The following is an 18534-nucleotide window of genomic DNA, read 5'->3' as shown; positions in this document are numbered from 1 at the left end:
GGATAGTGGGGATATTGTACAATACATGTAATACAAATGTAAGTGTGACTATACACAGGCAGACAGTGCCAAATATACAATCTGATTCTCTCAATACTTATGCTAAATCTTGTCCTTAGTAGGTTTCGTCACAATCTGATCTCTCACAATAGACCACAGTTCAACCCTGTTTGTAGTGCAATGTTTGAAAAAATAATTGATTGTCAGAAGCCCTGCGTGTCCCAATGCAATATCTGATATTACTATCATACAGTGAACTTGTATTTAAGTATTACTAGTTTCAGTGTACCACTGCACTTAAAATACAACCAAATCACTGTTATAGTGTTCATTAAGCTTTCAATGTATTTTCCATAAATGCATGTACTATCAAAGTACTATAGCTTTTTATGCATATTTGTTCTTATTTAAGTGCAAAATGATGGAGCATGAGTTGATGACCTTGTTAGGAATATCCTTGCAAGATGAGTTATCCAGCAGGGAGATAAGCTCACTTTGCGAGAATGTATTCCACGTGCCAGTACGCCTGGAGGAAGTGCACAATGCAGTGATGAAGGTAAGGACAAATGGGCATTTTGCATTCTACTTTTTTACTCTTATTATATAAACTGATATGAATTATGCTGATGAGACTAGTTTAAGTTCAGTTTTTTTATGGTGCATTCACATACAGTACTTCTGTGTCTTGTGTTTTCACCAGGTTTGTGGATGTACTGAAGGCACACACTGCAATGCTAGGAATCTGTTTGACACTCTATTGGAAATTGAAAGGCAGCACTTTATTAAAGACCAGGTATCTTCTATATAGGTGTACCTTATGTTGCTAGAAGTATGAAGTATCAACTCTGTAAGACAGTTATCTAACATCAGAGAGTGACTCACACACTAGAAAACCAACATGATGCTAGCATGGGATATGCAAGAGCCAAAAACTACTGTTTGCTAACTTTCTAACTTCTAGTCTATAATTTTTATATTAAAGAAGCTTGAAATACATTTGCCTAAACTGGTCTATTTTTATTTCAATTTAATTCAGCTCTACTGGGATTTTCAACTTTTGACTGGCGACAGACCCAGTCAGCTGTCCCTTCTGTTAGAAAGTGGAAATGCCCTGAAATTATACCACAATCTTATTTCATACGGGGGAACCATCAACCAGGCTCTAGAGCAGCAGGATTATGAGGTAGGAACACAGTGATGAAAACTAGCGGGAAGGGTCTAGCTGGTTCATAGAGAGTCCAGTTTATTCCAGCATGCTTCTAACAGAGCAGTGTGGTCAGGTGCAGTGAATGAAGCAGGTCCACACAATCTTTCTCCCAAAACAGTGCTTGTTTTAATGACAACAATAACAAAAATAATAACAAAACACCACAAATAAGTCCACCCCTTTACCAGCAATGGTATTGGGGGGGGGGGGGGGGGTACGCAGCGTCTCTTCTTAGTTAAAAATAAAAAGTAAACAAAAACGGGACTTTGTCCGTCCCCACGTTCTCCGTTCACGCAGTGCTCTTGGTGCTGAGAAGCGTGGTGCCGAGTGGTGCTGTGCAGTGCCGGGACGTGCTCTGTGTTTTACCGGTCCCCGGCTCGCTCCTCCTCTGCAACACAAAACACACGTAATCCAAAAAAACAAAGCAATACCGGCTCCGGCCATCTATTTTCATTATCAGCGTAAGCGGAGGTTTTGACGTAGCTGCTCCCCTTTGTACCCAGCAAACTCCTCCCCGCAGTCACCGCGTTGCCATGGTTTCCCTAATAGAGGGCTGCCCCGCAGCTGACTGCAATGAAATCGTCCTGAGTACTTGCGGCTACGCGCCCCTCCTAATATGGTCACCTTCCGGTTTCCACCTCCCACAGAGGTGGCAGCTCTAGGAGGCAGTTTATCTTCCCCATTGCACAGCGCCCTTTCTAATCGGGAGGGAGATTTACAGCATCGATCCTTTCTCTCTCTATCACAAACAGACATCCACATTTAACCATTAACAAGATTGAACAAGGTTGCTGATCAAAGGCAGAGGACAAATCCAATTTACACAAGTTCACAAACCACTGCACCAAAAGCCTATGCAGCACAAGCAATACTGAATGATTATACATCAGATTTTTATTTTATTTTATTTCAGTGGCACTGGCTAGCATAATCCAGGCTGAAGCTGAATGCCAGATGCATCCATTCAAGCTGTCACTTGCAGTTTAAAAATGGTAGAGAACCTAACCCTGGCTTTATACGTATTGACCACTACAGGGGAATCTTCATAAAGTGTGGCTATGTGCTACTGCAGTTTCTTTACATATAATTTTTCTGTTATTTGTAGGGTGACCAAACTCAATCTGAGAAAATAAAGAAACAGTTGTATTTATGGAGATTAAAGAAAGAGGCAAGGATGCTCTGTGACAGGTTTGACTATTTAAATTCTAACTCAATCAAGTGTTCAAAAATATTACTGTTAGCAGCATTATTTTTTTAATAAATAAAACTATTAAGTCATTCAAGTAGCTCTGAATATTTTCTAACAGCCAGCGGTACTAGTTGTTCATTTTTACAAGGATTTTCTAGTTTGTGCCTTCAAACTTACCTCATTAGGTTGGTTCACCTCATATTCAGGGCCAAGGAGAATACCAGCTGACTGATTGGAGAGTGTGTAAAATATCATTGAAGCTGCTATTCACTTTAATCCTCCACTTGTTAAAGTCTTGCAGCCTTGGGCATCATAAATGAGTAAATAGGTGATGTTTTGTATTGCATTGTAATGGAACCTTACAACAGCTTATGAAAAATGATAAATCTGACATTTTTGTGTTCTACAAATTAGTTTTGTTTGAAAAAACACAGGAAACTTTGTTCTGAAATTAATTAACAAAGCTTTTTTGTGAGACAGGTGGTCAGTTCAAGGACTGAGAGCTGTCCTATGTGACAATGGAGACAGTATAAAGAGGACAAAATATTTGACAACTCATGACCTGCTTCGAGTAGTGGATGATAAATATGAAATTATGCAGCAAAAACTTTACACAGAAATGCTGGAAGACCACTATGGTACGGTAGGATATTATACTAATAAGCTACAGTATACAAAATGAACAATAGATGAAACGTAACGCATGTACTCTATTAACATCGGTCTTGAATTTAAAAAACAAAAAAAGACAGCTCATGCCCTTTTTTATCCATATAATGAAGCAGAATTTCTTTTTATCCAATTAACTTATTAACTTACCAATATTTTCATAGATAAAGAACCATGATGAAAGAATGCATTTTAATACAATATTTTGTATTTTTTTGTCTGCGGCTGTACAGGTTGCTCCTCATGGGAGGCCATGTTAGGCTGGGAAAAAGAGGAGAAACTGGGAGAGATGCAGGCTTTAACGGAACATGCCTTCAAAAACAATGACAGCGTGTCTCTTTCAAAGCTGCCAGGGGGCTTTAGACTTTACAGGTAATGAACTCCTAATTGACATTTTCTACAGGTTATCTAAGTTGTGCCATTTGTGTATCACTGCTTTCTTTCAGTTAAAGTTACTTGCCAGCTATTGACAAAAAAAAAAAAAAAAAAAATGTTATTGATCACTTCATATCATCAATTGCACTGTAAGGCACAGTTATCCAGAAATGTGTTGCATTAGAATTATATTTGTACAGGGCAAGCAAACTTCCACCAAGTTCTCTTGAGCCCACATAAGGAATCCAGTTGCGACCTTAAGATTTTAAGTTCAAAGTCTTCAGCTCGGGAGATCGAATGCCACTGCAGTTAATTTTTTATTAAGTCCACAGAAGTTCAAACAGACTGGTGTTATTGGGCTTCCCTGAAAATGTGGATTCCTCTAGGATACTGGAATGGACAGCCGTGTACAACCTCATGGAGCTTCACAAAAACTGCCAGGAGGAGAAGGACTCTCTGAAGAAGAAACTGGCATTCAACAGCAAAAGGTCTGAAGTAAACCGTTTATCTTCCCGCATCTCTAAAATGAGATTCAATTCCAGTCATCTGGAACCATTTTGAAAATGTTGTGAAAGTGTTATTTGTTTATACTGTGTCTAAAAGGTAACCTTCAAGTCTGTTTTGATGAAGTTAATTAGGTTTTGTATTCATTATCATTTCTCATCTGTTTTTTGAGGTGGATTTTGTCTGTAAACTGCTTTAAGGTTAGCAGGTGTATAGAAACACAAGAATGAACTCCAAACCCTCTTCACAGTTTCACAAGAAACCTCTACTTTTCATGACTAGCAACCTAACCTTGTTATTTATTGATTAAACAGGATTAAAGAACAAAACAAAAACAACACTTACTGTTTATTTATATATGGTAATCACATAACTAATTTGTATCTGTCTTTAAAAAATGTATCTGTCAAACACAATGCATGGAATATCAGATCTAAAATCCTCAGGACCTTTACAGACTGCATTGCATAAAGGAAATATTTAAAATAGGAACAGAAATTTGAACGTATCATTTTATGCTTATTTTATATACAGGAACCCTGCCATGCTTTATATAAATGCTATTTCCCACTGAACCCGCTTCCATTTGTATATACTTGAGCCATGGTTATACAACGCCCCAAATGCCTGCAGATAACATTGTTTGGATGCAAGAAGCTTCTTCGTTGGACTGAAATCATAAAGTAATTTTCCATTTTATGTTCTGAATGAGCATTGTCCTGAAGCCACAACAATCCTAATCCTAATACTGAACCTTTGAATGAACAAAGGTTTAAAACTGATGAGAATGTGAGGTTTTGCATCCATACCTGACTGATGAGTGCTTCCAGACACTTTAGTACATACCAGTTAACTTGTGTTTTAACCAATGACAAAAATGTACCAACGTTAGTCATTTTTTTATCTTCGATTTATTAGCAACTTTGATGAGTCAGCTTGGGCGCTGCTTCACCTTTATCTGCAAGCAAGCGTCTTGAAGGCAAAAAGACAAAGGAGTTTCCAGACTGCTGTTTTAGCATCGCATCAGTGCTGGGACAAATGGTGAGTCGCTAACAACAAAGCTAGGAGACTGGTTAGATCTAATCCATTGTGAATTCTGAATTAAACAGTGCTTTCATTAATTGAATCCTGAGAGGACAAAGCATAATCTTGTGTAAAAAGCAGAACTTGTAAAGTATAGCCCATAGCAGTAGTTCAATAGCATACCACAGTAGAAAATGTCTCTGTTTCAAAAGTCTGTGCACATTCTGACTTCAGTGTCTGACATACATCAAAGTACTAACACGAATGCCCTTAACCTGCAGCTGTTCAGTTACCCCTCTGATATCTAAAGGCAAACATCTGCTTTTCTCCAGTACACACTGATTTGATTGTGTAGTCAGTATCAGCAACAAAAGTTCTGTTTTGTAGGCCTGAGGTCAAATCGTCTCACCTAGAAGAGCTGGCTCGATACTGGCTCATGGAGGTGGGTCTACCAAGCTGGGACAAGAGTAAAAAAAAATCAGGATACTCAATGCAGGTAAAGAAATAAATAAAGAAATGTGGTCAAGAAGATATATAGTATTTCCCATTAAATTGCAATGAGGTCATAATAATTCCTCATCTGCATTTAGTGGTGACCATGAGAGATGAAAGCCTTTATCACCTTTCACCAACAGAGGGCTTTTTTTCCCCAGAATGCTAGCACTTAAAAAAAGATTCTTGTATTAAAATAACTGTACCCGTTGACAAAACGTGTTTCCGCAAAGGATTTATGAGCAGCACACATATTGGCGTCAGTTAAATGTGGCTATGTTATGGTTTCATCATTTGTTTTATTATCTTGTAAGGAACGACCCATGCTGGCTGGATAGGCACATTATATGTGTATAAAAGACATTAACAACAACTTTTCCCCTTTAGTGAACCTGTAGCTTGTCTGCCTTTAGTGCAGGGGATTAATGGTTTGAATCCAGACCGGGGGGGTGAAATAAAATAAATAAATAAATACAATCTGTTGCTTAGTTATGGTTTGTGTATATCTAGTCATTTTATTATTTATAATAAACTTTTTTTTCTAATAGCAAACAGCTTTGGAATCACTAATGGCCAGGCAAGAATGGGAAAGGGAATATCTTATAAAGCTACTGCACAGCATTACCCCAGAGGTTCTTTGGATAACACAAAATACAAAAGAACAGAACCTTGAACCTTTCATAGAATTATCTCAACTGTCTGGAGGTAGGAAACATGGAATGGGAATGGTGGGAACATGTAGAGTTCTGTAAACTAGAAAGCCTGGGATGTGAATGTGTAATGTTCTCAAAACTAACATTTTATAGTATGGATCAGTATGTGACACAAGTATTTGATTCTTTCTGATATCTGTTGCTGACAATTGCTGTTATTTGTTTGATTGGACTTGTTGCTAATTGGATTACATTAATGTCTTTTAGATAGCCTATTGGAATCTGCAGAAGTCTTCAGAAAAGGGTGTGCCTTGAAGCTGAGAAAAGTTAGGTCGGCCCTTGAGGAAACAGCACAAGAAGCAATGTGGGGAGATTGTGCTGCCTGCGTATTAACTGAGCTAATACAGCAACAAGAACAGGAGCTCAGCAGTACAATGAAGGCTCTGGTACACATGGTAGGTAATGGAGGGTAAACATTTCATTAAGTGCTACTAATCATTCTGCACCTTAAAAGGCAATAGTTAAAGTTTATCAATTTTAGAAACTACAGGCAACCGGAAACTTGCAGGAATCTGCTTATCTATCTATCTATCTATCTATCTATCTATCTATCTATCTATCTATCTATCTATCTACTGTATAATATATATAAAAGAACATGACATATAAATACAAAATGAATTACCTCAGATTCTTCTTATTCTCTCTCATCTATCTCAGAATGAAGCAAGCATACTTTCTCTTCAAGAACAATATGAAACGGAGCTGCATGACCAGCAATCAGCCAATCTGATGCAGCTATTGTTCTCACTGCTCACTCAACAGCCCTTACCTGCCAGGAAAAATGAGGACGCAGAGGTATTTAACAGGATAATTTCTACTTCCAGGTCCTTGCAACTAGAAACACAGATACAGCTGCCAATGCCTGTAGCTATCAAGAAGTCTTTTAGACAGCCAAACATTTATTTTAAAAAAAGACTGGGAAAGATGTTATTTAACCACTGGAAGGACAACATGGAGAGCAATTATAAAGTCCCATTTCCATTTTAATTGCTATCAGTAAACTATATACCCTATATAAAGTATCATATTAGCAAAGATGTTCACTCTTTGGTGGCATGATTCATAAACAATATAGGGTAAGCTAAGAAATGGGTTTTTATTTTATAATAGTTAAATGATTTTTTCAAATTCTAGATTTGTGGTGGGGGTGACTCCAGTGAGGATATGTATGGAGTGATGGATCCCAATTCAATGGGTAATCAGGAGACTCCAAATGAGACAAATGAAAACAAGCAGGAAAACTCCTTCCACCTAGAAAGAAAAGAACTCTGCTCTGGTAAAAGCATAGGAAAATGTACTGACACATGAGAGCACGGTAAAGCATTGACAATGACATTAGCCTCTTTGTCTATTTAAGTTTTATTTAGTTCTGAATAACAGCACAAAGAAGGATAGTAAAATAAGGAACTTGTATTGCATTAGCACAGTAAACCATGGTGCAAACTGCAGAATGACACATTTCCCATGCTAAATTTAAAGGGAGATTCATCAACAAGACAATCCAAGCTAATCAGACTTTCACTGACCACCCATGTCATTTTAAAGTAAGTGTAGCTAACAAAGTGATTCCATGAATCTTACCCATTTTGCACTTCCATTCGCTACATAGGTCTCAAATGTGCAGTTTTGATAGAAACACAGTTACAGCAATACAGTGTTTTTATTATTATTATTATTTTAAAACATGACATTTGGTACCACACTAGATTAAAGAAATTTCTCTCAGTTTTGCCTTCCAGAAATTCTGTCAGCAGTGTCCTTGGGTTAAAAGCATATTGGTTGCTAACAGGTAAAAAGGCCCTGAAAGGGCAGGGACCATTTCTCTCTACTTTTGCAATGACCCAGGAAGTGCAAGACAGTCTAAAAGCATGGCTTGCAAACAGATATTTCTTTAGCCTAGTAAAGTACCAGATTTAGTGTTTTGAAATGCAAATACATGTTTACTGAATTATGTGTTTCTTTCAAAACTGCACATTTGAGAGCTAAATAATAAATCAGTGTTCATGGTGGACAAAAATGTATGGAACTATTTTGTTAGCTACAATTACTTTACCAGTTCCCATTGCATTATGACATTATAGCAAAAATCTGAAATGCATTCTGCAAAGATGAGTTTATAACAGAAGAGGGAGCTCACTAGCTAAAGAGCCAACTGTTGCCACACTACTGTCATGCTAGATGAGGAGGCTGATGTCCTTTTAACCACCCTTTTAGCACATGATATAAGTTGTCTGTGCACTCACCTGCAATTCTCAAGCATCTGCTGTTTGATTTTAAGTTTTCGAGTAGGTAACATTTTTCTTTTACAATTAAATTGGAAGTAAACGCTTAATATGTAGAATGAAATGATAAGCTATGCATTGCTGTTGCAACGTCATAATCTTAAGACAATTCAAATGTTTATGTTTGATTTATTTACATCTGTTTCTCACTAGCATGTGGAAATGTTTTTAGTGCTGAAGAAATTCCCTATTTAGAAGTATTATGTGACTCCAACAAGGGGCAGAATGTATTAGATGAGATTTGTGTAGATGGAGAGGTGGAGAAGAATGAAGACAACAGCAGCTATGAAAAACAAGGCTCACTTATTGCTGTTGCATGGAGCAAACAAACAGAAGCAACCACAGAAACTGAGGTAATGCAGAATTGAAGTTACAGCCTTTGATAGGTGCAATGATAAAATCAATCTCTCTTTTCTACTTTCACCTGAAGAAGAGACCTTTGAGGTCTTGAAGGCTTGTGATTATTATGGTTTAGTTAGTCCAGTAAAAGGTCACATATCCTTCTCTTTGTAAAGACACAACCTTCAAATTTCTGGCCACATGGCATCTTTTTACTTTTGCATTTTACAAAATAAAATTATTTTTTAAAACAACTCACTAATTCAAGAATATGGTAGAACAAACAATATCCACATGCTATTGCCTCTGCCCTTGTTACAGTATGTTGAGACTATAGCCACATAGAAACATTAAACATTGCATAATTGTTATTTTCTGAGTATAATTTTTTATGCTATGGTAACCTTTGCTGGGCTCAATTTAAAAAAGTATTTGAACAATGTATTTCTCTTACAGAAAGCTACTTTAGAACATGAAACTGAAGACACCAAAGAGACAGATACAAATGAACTACCCACTGAAGAGAAGCAAGGGCCAGCTCCTGAATCAAGGAATTTGAGCAATTCTGAATTTATTAAAGGGGGTCTACAAGCAGAAGATGCACAGGAAATGGCAATTAAAAAAGCAGGATCTTTTGAACCAGTAAGACAGAAAGTACAAAAGCAACACTGACAGCTCTCACTTTCCGTGCAACGAAATACTTTACATGAATGTGTTTCGAAACATTAAATCTGCTGTATGTACTTTTAATTATGATTCCTCCAAGGTTTGGCCCGGTGGTGTCCAGCGTGAGAGGTCTATAGTCCACATTTCTGAGATGGAGAGGGAGGAAACTATGAGAAGCCTGGTGGACTTACAGAGAAAAGCTGAAAGTAAGCGTCAAAAAGACAAGGAAAGACAGATGTTAAGGGTAGGTAATATTGCTATTTAATTCTGTTTTTACTTGCAATTTAAAGTGAGTAAACCAAATCTGGAAAAACAAATACCCCTGCTTCGTGGTGGTTTTTGTTTTCATAAAATGGTTAAGTGGCTAACCTCTGTGGCCAGTTAGATCAACATTGATAATGTGAATCCAAAATATATATTTTCTAAAAGAGCTGTGTCAAAAATTGCTTCACTTTGTCCTCCTCTTCTGGTTCTGTGTTTCAGGTCCAGGAGCGCTTGTCCATTTTACGAAATAGAAAATCTGATGAAGATATGTTGGGGAACAAGCAAGGAGATGGACTCAAGCATCTCACTGAAAACCTGAAGAAGGTAATGATTGGTTTTCCCTAGATCCTAATAAAAACAAACATAATCTTATTTGTCATTCGATGAAGTGTCAGTTGTGTTTCCTTGTTAACCAGTTATGTAAATTGACCTAAAATTCAGAATCTAGACTGGATTCTAATCCCTAGTTATCTTTTTGAGACCATCAACACTTACATATTAAACGCAATAATAAAACTCCATAGTGGTAATTACTATAGTCCAATTTGCCATATCCTCACCCTATCCATTCTTACTCTGGTAGTGGTTATTCCTTAGGTTCTGGATTACATTTTTTTAATTGTTATGCAATTATTTATTTTTATTTTTTTAGGAGGACAAAAGCCGTCAAAAAACTTTAGTAAGAGAGAAGCTGGAGCAAGTACGGCGCGAGAGGACACATATCATGCAGTCAAAGAGAGACAGGTAAAATAAACTCCTAAAACAGAAACATCACATAACATGTAATAGCTGACTTAATAATGGGAGAACTCATAGAACACCTGACTTGTATTTGGCTTCATTCTCCCAATAGAGAATAGAGATACTAAGATCCTCCAGTTATTTTTGAAACACAATTTTGGTTTCTCTCTGCAGGAACACAGCTGGGTTTAAGGAGCTTTTGGATCCAGTAGTACACAGTAATCTGACACGTCAGGAAGATGTTAAAGAACAGAAAAAAAGTGTTTAATAAGAAATTCATTTTGTGTATTTCAAGTACAAAGTAGGCAGGTGCTTTTGTGCTCTGTCTAAAACCTTGGCTTTAGTGATTGATATTTGTTTATTCTGCCCTGTTGTAATAGTATACATGCCATTTTCAATGACATGCTATTTGTCAGGTATTTATTTTGCAGGCTGTTCCACACTGGACTGTAACTTGACACACACTGTTTGGCAATTTTATAGTAATTTTTAGGAAATGACTTACAGAATTCTATGGCACTATTGATGTACTGCATTAATTATTAATCACTGCATCATTTGTTTAAACAAGTTTTTTCTGCCAACCAAAGAATTTGTGAAGACTAAAAAAAAAAAAAAAGCAGATGGCGGTTATGACATACCAGAATAGATTCTATCATAAAGTATTTTGGCCTGAAACAACAAATTTTCTGTGTTTGTAATAGGCAAGCACTGTATCATTTGGTTAAGTGTCAGTTTAGCTACTGTAGTAAGTTGATAAATCTTGGGTTAAGTGCCAGTGTTGTCAGAATGAACTATATCAGAGATGTCCATCATTTAAAAGACCCAACGCACACTGAATAACCTGACTCGATTGTAGTAAAGAAAGTGAAACAAAGTTATTACTTCATCACTTTTCTGCTAAATGAGAACCAAAGGCAAACATTTGTTCTGTTCAAAACTTCAATGGGATACTTCACCTTTTAATCAAAGAGCAATATTTTACAGCTCAATTAGTCATATAGTGTACGTTTCAAGAGCCCTGAGTTTGACTGACATACATTAATGTGTGTGTATCATTAAAGGCACAACTATTAGATTTTTTGGCTTATGTATATGTTAGCTTATTATTAGCCTACACTAAGGTTTGTACACAGCAACATGTTCTCTTGTTTGGTTACATGTCAACATTACATGTAAGTTATCCAAGGATAAACACAGGAGTAATGAAACAGCCTCCACCTGTATATTCCAGTGAACAAATGTGGTCAGATGTTAACAGATTCTCAGTGTTTATACAACACAGATCGTTTCTTAAAACATGAAGGAGCAGATTTTTCAATTTGAACCATTTTTGTGACAGTAAAATAAAAATTGTAATGCTATAAAACTAAAAAAACATAGATGAAACGAACATTTGTATTTTTCTTTTGATAAAATAGTGCACAAAATCTTTAAAACAAAACAAAGTGGGTTGTTGCATGTGCAGTATTTATTAAATTAAATAATAAAGGCTTCATGTACAAACTATTTTTTTTTTAAAAGTTTGTTTAATGTTAATGCTCTTTAGAACCGTTTGTTAGTACACACTCTCTGGTATTCTGGTGTACAACAGTACATACAGGGTGTCCATCAGGACCATTATTTAATAAATAGTTTGTACTGATCCTTTTTATATACAATTGGTTAACGGACACACATAAAACACCCAGGGTACCTATTTTAAAGTGTACTCTATTTTAAAGTGTACTCTATTTTAAAGTGTACTCTATTTTAAAGTGTACTCCTGAAGATTGTGCTACTGGAAATGGAAACGACACACCCAAAGGGCCAGAAAAAAAAGACAGCAACAAAGAGACACTCACCATGAGACCCATGACACAGGCTTATACCAAGGACTAAATGTCTTCAATCAATCTTTATTTTATATAGCGCCTTTCATAGTGGAACCGGAACCGTCTGACACTTCAGCTATGCTGCTTGGCGGTGCGTCATCTTTTTGTTTTTCTATTAGAGGTGAATTGTTTTAACACCATAACAAATACTACAAGAATAACAAAACTAAATGTAATTTAACATACAATATAATTTCAATATGGAACCATGTATGTTCTAAATTGAAATTCTCAAATAAATAAAAAAGTTATACAAAACTGGTGGAATTATTTTGATAAGGACAATATGTGAATTGCCTTATTTTAATAAAATATTTTTGCTTCTGTTGTAAACGTTTATTTTCTGATTTTACAGTATTTATTGAGGCACATTAAGTATGTCTGTAATGGCATTTTCCAAAACGCTGTTATTAACAATATGATTCCAGGACTAGAAGCTGGCTTTAATGTTTAGCTAGTACCACACAAATGGTTTATGAAAAGTCTGTTCATCTAAAAAGATCCTGAGATGACCCCACTTTTTCTTAAAAAGGTATCTTGAACAATGCGTGACTTTCCGTGGGGTGGAACGTATGTTTTTTCCATATAACCTAAAAAGAAATATAGAATAAAAGCATTAGGATAACTTCAAATTTACATGCAAATACTATTTTATACCATGCAATCATTAGACATATACACTGCACTGATGTGAAGAAAATATTTTAAATTGGGACACTAATGCCTTAATGTTCTCAGTAATAAGATCAATGTATTCATAACCCTCACATTAATGAAATGGTGGACAGCTTTTCAACCCAGGTTATTCAACTCCCTGACTGTTTATAGTCCAAATATTGAATAATTTTTCATTTAAACTGCAGTCTACAGAGAATGCATAGTGAGGACTGATGATAGTGTCTTTGGGTTTCTAATTGGCATCATTCCAACTTCATTCCCTGAATGCAGGATGTCATGTCAATTATAAACTTTACAAATCTTACCTTGGTCCCAGCCATACGCCCAGTTAGAGGTCAGTGGGAAGGTGTACTTCTCTTCAGGTTTCTTCAGTTTTCTTTTTTTGTAGGTATTTGTGCCTGCCCGTCTCATCTTTGGAGAACCTGTGATAAAGCACCTCCTTTGTTTTCCGCAGAAACTGGGCTAATTTCTACAAGCTTGTCAACAGGTTTCATTTCTTCCTAAAATTGAACATTTTGGCCTAAATGCAAAGCGTTATGTTTTTCGCAAACCCAACACAGCGCATCACCCAATGAAAACCATCCCTACTATGAAGCATGGTGGTGGCAGCATCACGTTATGGGGATGTTTCTCATCGGCAGGGACTGGAGCATTTGTCAGGAAAGAAGGGAAAATGAATGGAGCAAAGTACAGAGAAGTCCTTGAGGAAAACCTGCTGCCCTCTGCAAGAAAGCTGAAACTAGGACGGAAGTTCACCTTTCAGCATGACAATGACCCAAATCACACAGCCAAAGCTACATTGGAGTGGCTAAGGAACAAAAAGGTAAATGTCCTTGAGTGGCCCAGTCTGAGCCCCGACCTAAATCCAATCAAAATGGCTGCCACGAATCTTATCGAAACACACCCTTAACAGCAAACAGCTGCTATTTGAACACCGTTTGACCAACAAACTCCAAACATGGTAGTTATTTTCCCAGTAACAATGGAATACAAATATGTCAAAATGGTTATGTTTTATAAAACAAGATGGCCGTCAGGTGTACGTTTACATCTGAAATTTAAAACTGCCTCAGTTGACAAACGTTTTACTTGACTAACTCCAAACTTCACAAGCATCATCCTTGACACTGTAGCAATACAACTGACTTTTAAGAAACCTTAAAAAAAATTTATTATTATTATTTATTATTATTATTATTATTATTAAGTGTTATTTAAATATATACATGCATGCATTCATAAATATTTGATTTTGGTTTCATAACTCCTTGATAATTATTGTTGTGTTTTAATCTAAACCATGCCAACAATGGTATTTACTTAACCCTTGGCTATACAGTGCTGTACCACAGTGTGCAAGGAGCTCCAGCAAAATCCAGTACTGCCATCGCATTACTCAAACACAAGCATGTGCCAGAAATAAAAACGTTGGGATTTAGATGCCTGCCATCATACAGTTTTAATGAGCTGCAAACCACCATGTAAAGTGAGTTGTTTTCCCTGACATGCCCAACAAATGAAGCTGTTCTATATTGTACAATGCAGCACTCGTCTTTATCACAGAGACCAGCACATAGCACTATCCACAACAGCCATTAACGTACTTTTCAGATCTATTGCCTATAGTGTTTTTTGAAAAATATAATAAAAATATATATGGATGTGTTTATTGCGCATATCCATAATTAAAAGTAATTAAGGTGGGCAAAACAACATTATTTTTGTTGACATGTTTAATTAAGCTTTTCATTTTTTGTACTGTATTTCTTTGCAGTGCTTTTTTTTAACTCATGACAAAGCGTCAACAGTTATAGATGTCCCGTCAGATTGTATTAAGCAACATTTTAACACTACTATTTAACTTTAAATACTGTGTCTGTAATAAAAAGATAAAATAATATGTTAAAGTAAGTATTAATATACATATATGAGAGTGCCTTAAGTTACAGTAATATAGAAAGGTCTGCTATTGCATATGGAAGACAATATTCTTTTAAAAAATCAACTTTTATAGTAATCTTTAGTTCCTCATTTCCTCTTGCCATTTCCATAGGGGTCATGTACACTGGAGCCAGCAGACTCATCGCCAGAGCCGGTCTGGAGAATATGAGCAAGGTTATCCAGGGCACAGGTCGGCAACAAGCAGTATGAACCAAAACCTCTAAAAAAATAAAATGAAAAAAAAAAATACATATATATATATATATGTACATAATTTGAAAAAGGAAAACAGCTGTGTACCAAAAGGAAAATCAAAATGAAAACGGTAATCCTATCATTAAAAACTGGTATGTGCAATCTGCGATTAAAAAAAAAAACAAGTTGAAGACATCTGAGCACACATCATAATCTCCCATATAAGCTCTCATGCGTTCTGACCATGAGTGCCCTGACGATGCACAGTACAAGTCAGCTAAATCACTACCCAGAGTACTGATGTGTTTAAGGTGGTGTAAATGTAGATTGTGACAGACGTACAGACAGTAATGTGGACGGACAGGATCGGTGCATAAGGGTCTCTATTTAGTTTGAACACTAAACAGCCTGTATATGTATTGAATAATGACTGGCTAGTGTTAACTGTTAAAAGCAAAGATCACTTACAAAAATGGCAAACAACCTTTTGTCCTTTTGATTGGTTTTAAAATCCAGAAGGATATAAATAACAGAATACTTACCTTGTGTCATGTGTGTGGCTTGTGGCGTTTACTGTTCCATTTGCAGTTCCATTCCTTATATATATATATATATATATATATATATATATATATATATATATATATAAAAAAAAAAAAAAAAAACATTTCTAAATGAAATCTTAATTATTGCTTTCTCAGGACAATTGTGTTTAACTTGTACATACTTACATTGTGACGTTTCCTTCGGTTTTGTTTATTTCTAGGTAAACTTCATTGTCTCTAAAATATAAAATAAACAGAAAATTACTTAGTGCCAGAAATATTTGTTATAAATCATATATAAGTGTATTTAAAAGCTAACTTAATTGGGCTTGCTCTGAAAGGAATTAGTGAAGAAGCTACCATGTCTGGTAAAAACTTGACTTAGCTAGGAATTTAAAGACATCAGGTGTGTTAGAAAGCCTTCATACAGTAAATCTGTTTTGAAGAATTGGAAACATCTCATGCTCCTTATAGGTAATTGTGTATCAGCAGTGCTGTTTTTCAGTATTGGTCAAACATGTTACATTTTCATGGAGATACATATTCCAATGATAGTTACATAGTAATTTCAGTGACTACTTACCCTTTTGTAGGAATGTTCTCCTGTATTGTATCAAAAGGCCTAGGGAACACCAAAGCACAGCTGAATAAAAACAAACTGAAAGACAGTACAGCATTCATTCTGGAAGTGAAAAGAATGCTCTTGGTAATAAATCCAGTTTAAACCTGCAAATCCTCAGCTATTCTCCCTATATAGTCTCTCAAAGCATGCACTGTTTACACAGAGTAGGCTATCAGGGTTTCTTGCCTACTGAACATGCGCCAGGACTATGATTTTACTGGCAGAACAGCTTTAAAATCAATTTAATCCTGAATCCAATTATTTGCACAACATGTGTGCAGTTTTACCATGCTTATCCCATGGCTATAGGTACTGTGCAGTTGTTTTTACATAGTTATGCCATGGGTATGCATTAACAAATATTATTGCCTTTACCATGTTTTATTACAAATTCAAGTAAGTTCATATATATAATGTGAAACCGTAATCTGGTACCATACAATTTTGAAAAATGTGTACTTATATATATATATATCTATATATATATATATATAATATATATTATATATATATATTAATATATATATATATTACAGGTAAGGATTAATAAGCATTAAAAACAATGATGTCTTATCTTTTAAAAAATTATATAAATATATTTAAAAGATGATATATTATAAAGCCCAAATTCTTGACAATACATAAACAACTTTAGGCTACTACCTGTCCTAGAATAGGAATGTTTTTTTATGGAATACAAATCTTCAATATTTTCAATATCATGGTTTCCAAGTTATAGCTGTTAAAAATGATTTGGTTAAGGTTAGGCTTGAGGCTAGGGTTAGTGTTTCTCTGTTTTTCAGTAAAAACACAATCTACAACAATGTTATAGTCAATTCATTACAGGCATATTTTATCAAATAAGTAATTAACCAACAATCACTCTGTATGTTATTTCAGTGCACCCAAAGTTTGCCCATGTGCTTGAGATAAAGAATAAATATGGACACTGAACCTGCTGTCACTGATGGCAGACGTTGAACTTTATTCAGAATGCAGCAAGATAGTAGAATGCCAAACTCTTTTAAAAACTCTTTCTTATAAGGAAGTGTCCTATCAGGAGGAAATAATTCAAACCCGGTAACAGCTTGGCTTTTCCTGAAATGCAGGTTACAGAATCACAGAACTAAGGTGCATGTAGAGGCTCTGAAATTAAACTCCGAATCAATCCTTTTAACATCAGTGCCTCGGTAAATGACCCTATGTACTCTACGTGTAGATTGTGTACTTTTAGTAATGGTATTGGGAGGTTGATAATGCGCTATGCCCTCAATTTAAAAAAAAAAATTCTTATAGAAACACAAAGCAAATATTTTTGTCAGTGTTACTTTGTAGTGGAAATTTGACTTTTTTTTCTTTTCTTGTTAAATGCTGCCCCGCTAGTTTCAGACCCCAATTAAGACTAGTCTTGGATGACATTATCTAACGTAACATTATTTAGCACAGACTTAGAGCTAATCAGGGTTTGTCAAACAAGCCAAATATGTGGGATTTCAACGCAATGTCTCCTGTTTAAATATTTGCAAAACACAGACGTTAAGTTGCACCTGTGTAAACAGGTTACAACCATGCAAATGCAGTAGAGGAACGCCACAGCATTTCGAATACTGTGGAGTTATTCATTTACATTCTTATTATTGTTTATGAAAAAGTGTCCTTGACTAGAATTAGTTCAGATGTGGCAATCTGATCTTGTTCCGGAACTTGTTTCAGCTCTGTGTGATTTTTTTGCATTATACTGTGCCTAAATCGTGACAAATACATTTTTTATGGTAAAAAGGTATGACTCAGAAAAAAATGCTATTTGCTAATATTACAAAAACATAACTTAACTTCCACAAATAAAAACCATTAACTTTTTTTGCACCAGTACATAGTGATAGTGTACATAGTGACTAGAGTTTAAAAAATAAAAAAATAAAAAAATAATTAACACAAATTTTTATATGTTAGAATACAGATGTGGAAAATCACAGAAAATTATTAGGAATTCTTATTTGTTTTTAACAAAAAGGTTTTTTTTTTTTGTTTTTGTTTTTTTTTTATCTTTCGATGGTGAACTAGACGATAGATTAGAAAACTAGATGATCAAGACCAGTGGTTCTTTGTATTACTTTGTTTCTTTATTGTTTTTTTAATTGACTGTTGGTCATTCTTTTTAGATAAAGCTAAACAAAATGGCATTGGTATTTTTTAAGTTCCCCTTTATCAT

General features: G+C 35.5%; 2 protein-coding genes across 5 annotated transcripts; one reads left to right on the top strand and one right to left on the bottom strand.

Moving 5' to 3' along the window:
- The first annotated feature begins 8609 nt into the window (after positions 1 to 8609).
- LOC121319894 lies at positions 8610 to 11859 on the top strand. Its single transcript, XM_041257834.1, has 6 exons — positions 8610 to 8810; positions 9253 to 9438; positions 9563 to 9706; positions 9946 to 10050; positions 10379 to 10470; positions 10642 to 11859. The coding sequence occupies exons 2-6, from the start codon at positions 9406 to 9408 to the stop codon at positions 10733 to 10735; spliced, it is 468 nt and encodes a 155-aa protein (XP_041113768.1). The 5' UTR covers positions 8610 to 8810; positions 9253 to 9405; the 3' UTR covers positions 10736 to 11859.
- Positions 11860 to 11930: 71 nt separating this feature from the next.
- On the bottom strand, positions 11931 to 16572 carry zgc:193726 (uncharacterized protein LOC561161 homolog). 4 transcript variants are annotated; one of them, XR_005950762.1, is made up of 5 exons: positions 16284 to 16510; positions 15887 to 15937; positions 15698 to 15751; positions 13325 to 13441; positions 11931 to 12931 (listed from the first exon to the last, which is right to left on the bottom strand). XR_005950762.1 is itself a non-coding variant. In XM_041257833.1 (3 exons), exons 1-3 carry the CDS (start codon positions 16379 to 16381, stop codon positions 15048 to 15050), a joined length of 282 nt encoding a protein of 93 aa, XP_041113767.1. In that variant the 5' UTR covers positions 16382 to 16504; the 3' UTR covers positions 14738 to 15047. The 4 variants fall into 4 exon arrangements, 1 of the variants encoding a protein (XP_041113767.1); XR_005950763.1 differs by lacking the exon at positions 15698 to 15751 and having other exon boundaries at positions 16284 to 16572; XR_005950761.1 differs by lacking the exons at positions 11931 to 12931; positions 13325 to 13441 and adding an exon at positions 14738 to 15180 and having other exon boundaries at positions 16284 to 16466.
- Positions 16573 to 18534: the final 1962 nt, after the last annotated feature.

This window comes from Polyodon spathula, chromosome 8, assembly GCF_017654505.1.
Source record: "Polyodon spathula isolate WHYD16114869_AA chromosome 8, ASM1765450v1, whole genome shotgun sequence".
Classification (NCBI taxonomy): Eukaryota; Metazoa; Chordata; class Actinopteri; order Acipenseriformes; family Polyodontidae; genus Polyodon; species Polyodon spathula.
Note: the sequence above shows the minus strand (reverse complement) of the source record. Positions and strands in the feature narration are given on the sequence as shown.

Excerpts from the sequence above, each read along its gene's own strand:
- LOC121319894 (XM_041257834.1), top strand. The coding sequence starts at position 9,406 with ATGGCAATTAAAAAAGCAGGATCTTTTGAACCA. Across the intron at positions 9,707-9,945 it reads AGGAAAGACAGATGTTAAGG|GTCCAGGAGCGCTTGTCCAT; the intron begins GTAGGTAATATT and ends TCTGTGTTTCAG. Across the intron at positions 10,051-10,378 it reads TCACTGAAAACCTGAAGAAG|GAGGACAAAAGCCGTCAAAA; the intron begins GTAATGATTGGT and ends TTATTTTTTTAG.
- zgc:193726 (XM_041257833.1), bottom strand. The coding sequence starts at position 16,381 with ATGAATGCTGTACTGTCTTTCAGTTTGTTTTTATTCAGCTGTGCTTTG. Across the intron at positions 15,938-16,283 it reads GAGAACATTCCTACAAAAGG|AGACAATGAAGTTTACCTAG; the intron begins GTAAGTAGTCAC and ends TTTATATTTTAG. Across the intron at positions 15,181-15,886 it reads ACCGAAGGAAACGTCACAAT|AGGTTTTGGTTCATACTGCT; the intron begins GTAAGTATGTAC and ends TTATTTTTTTAG.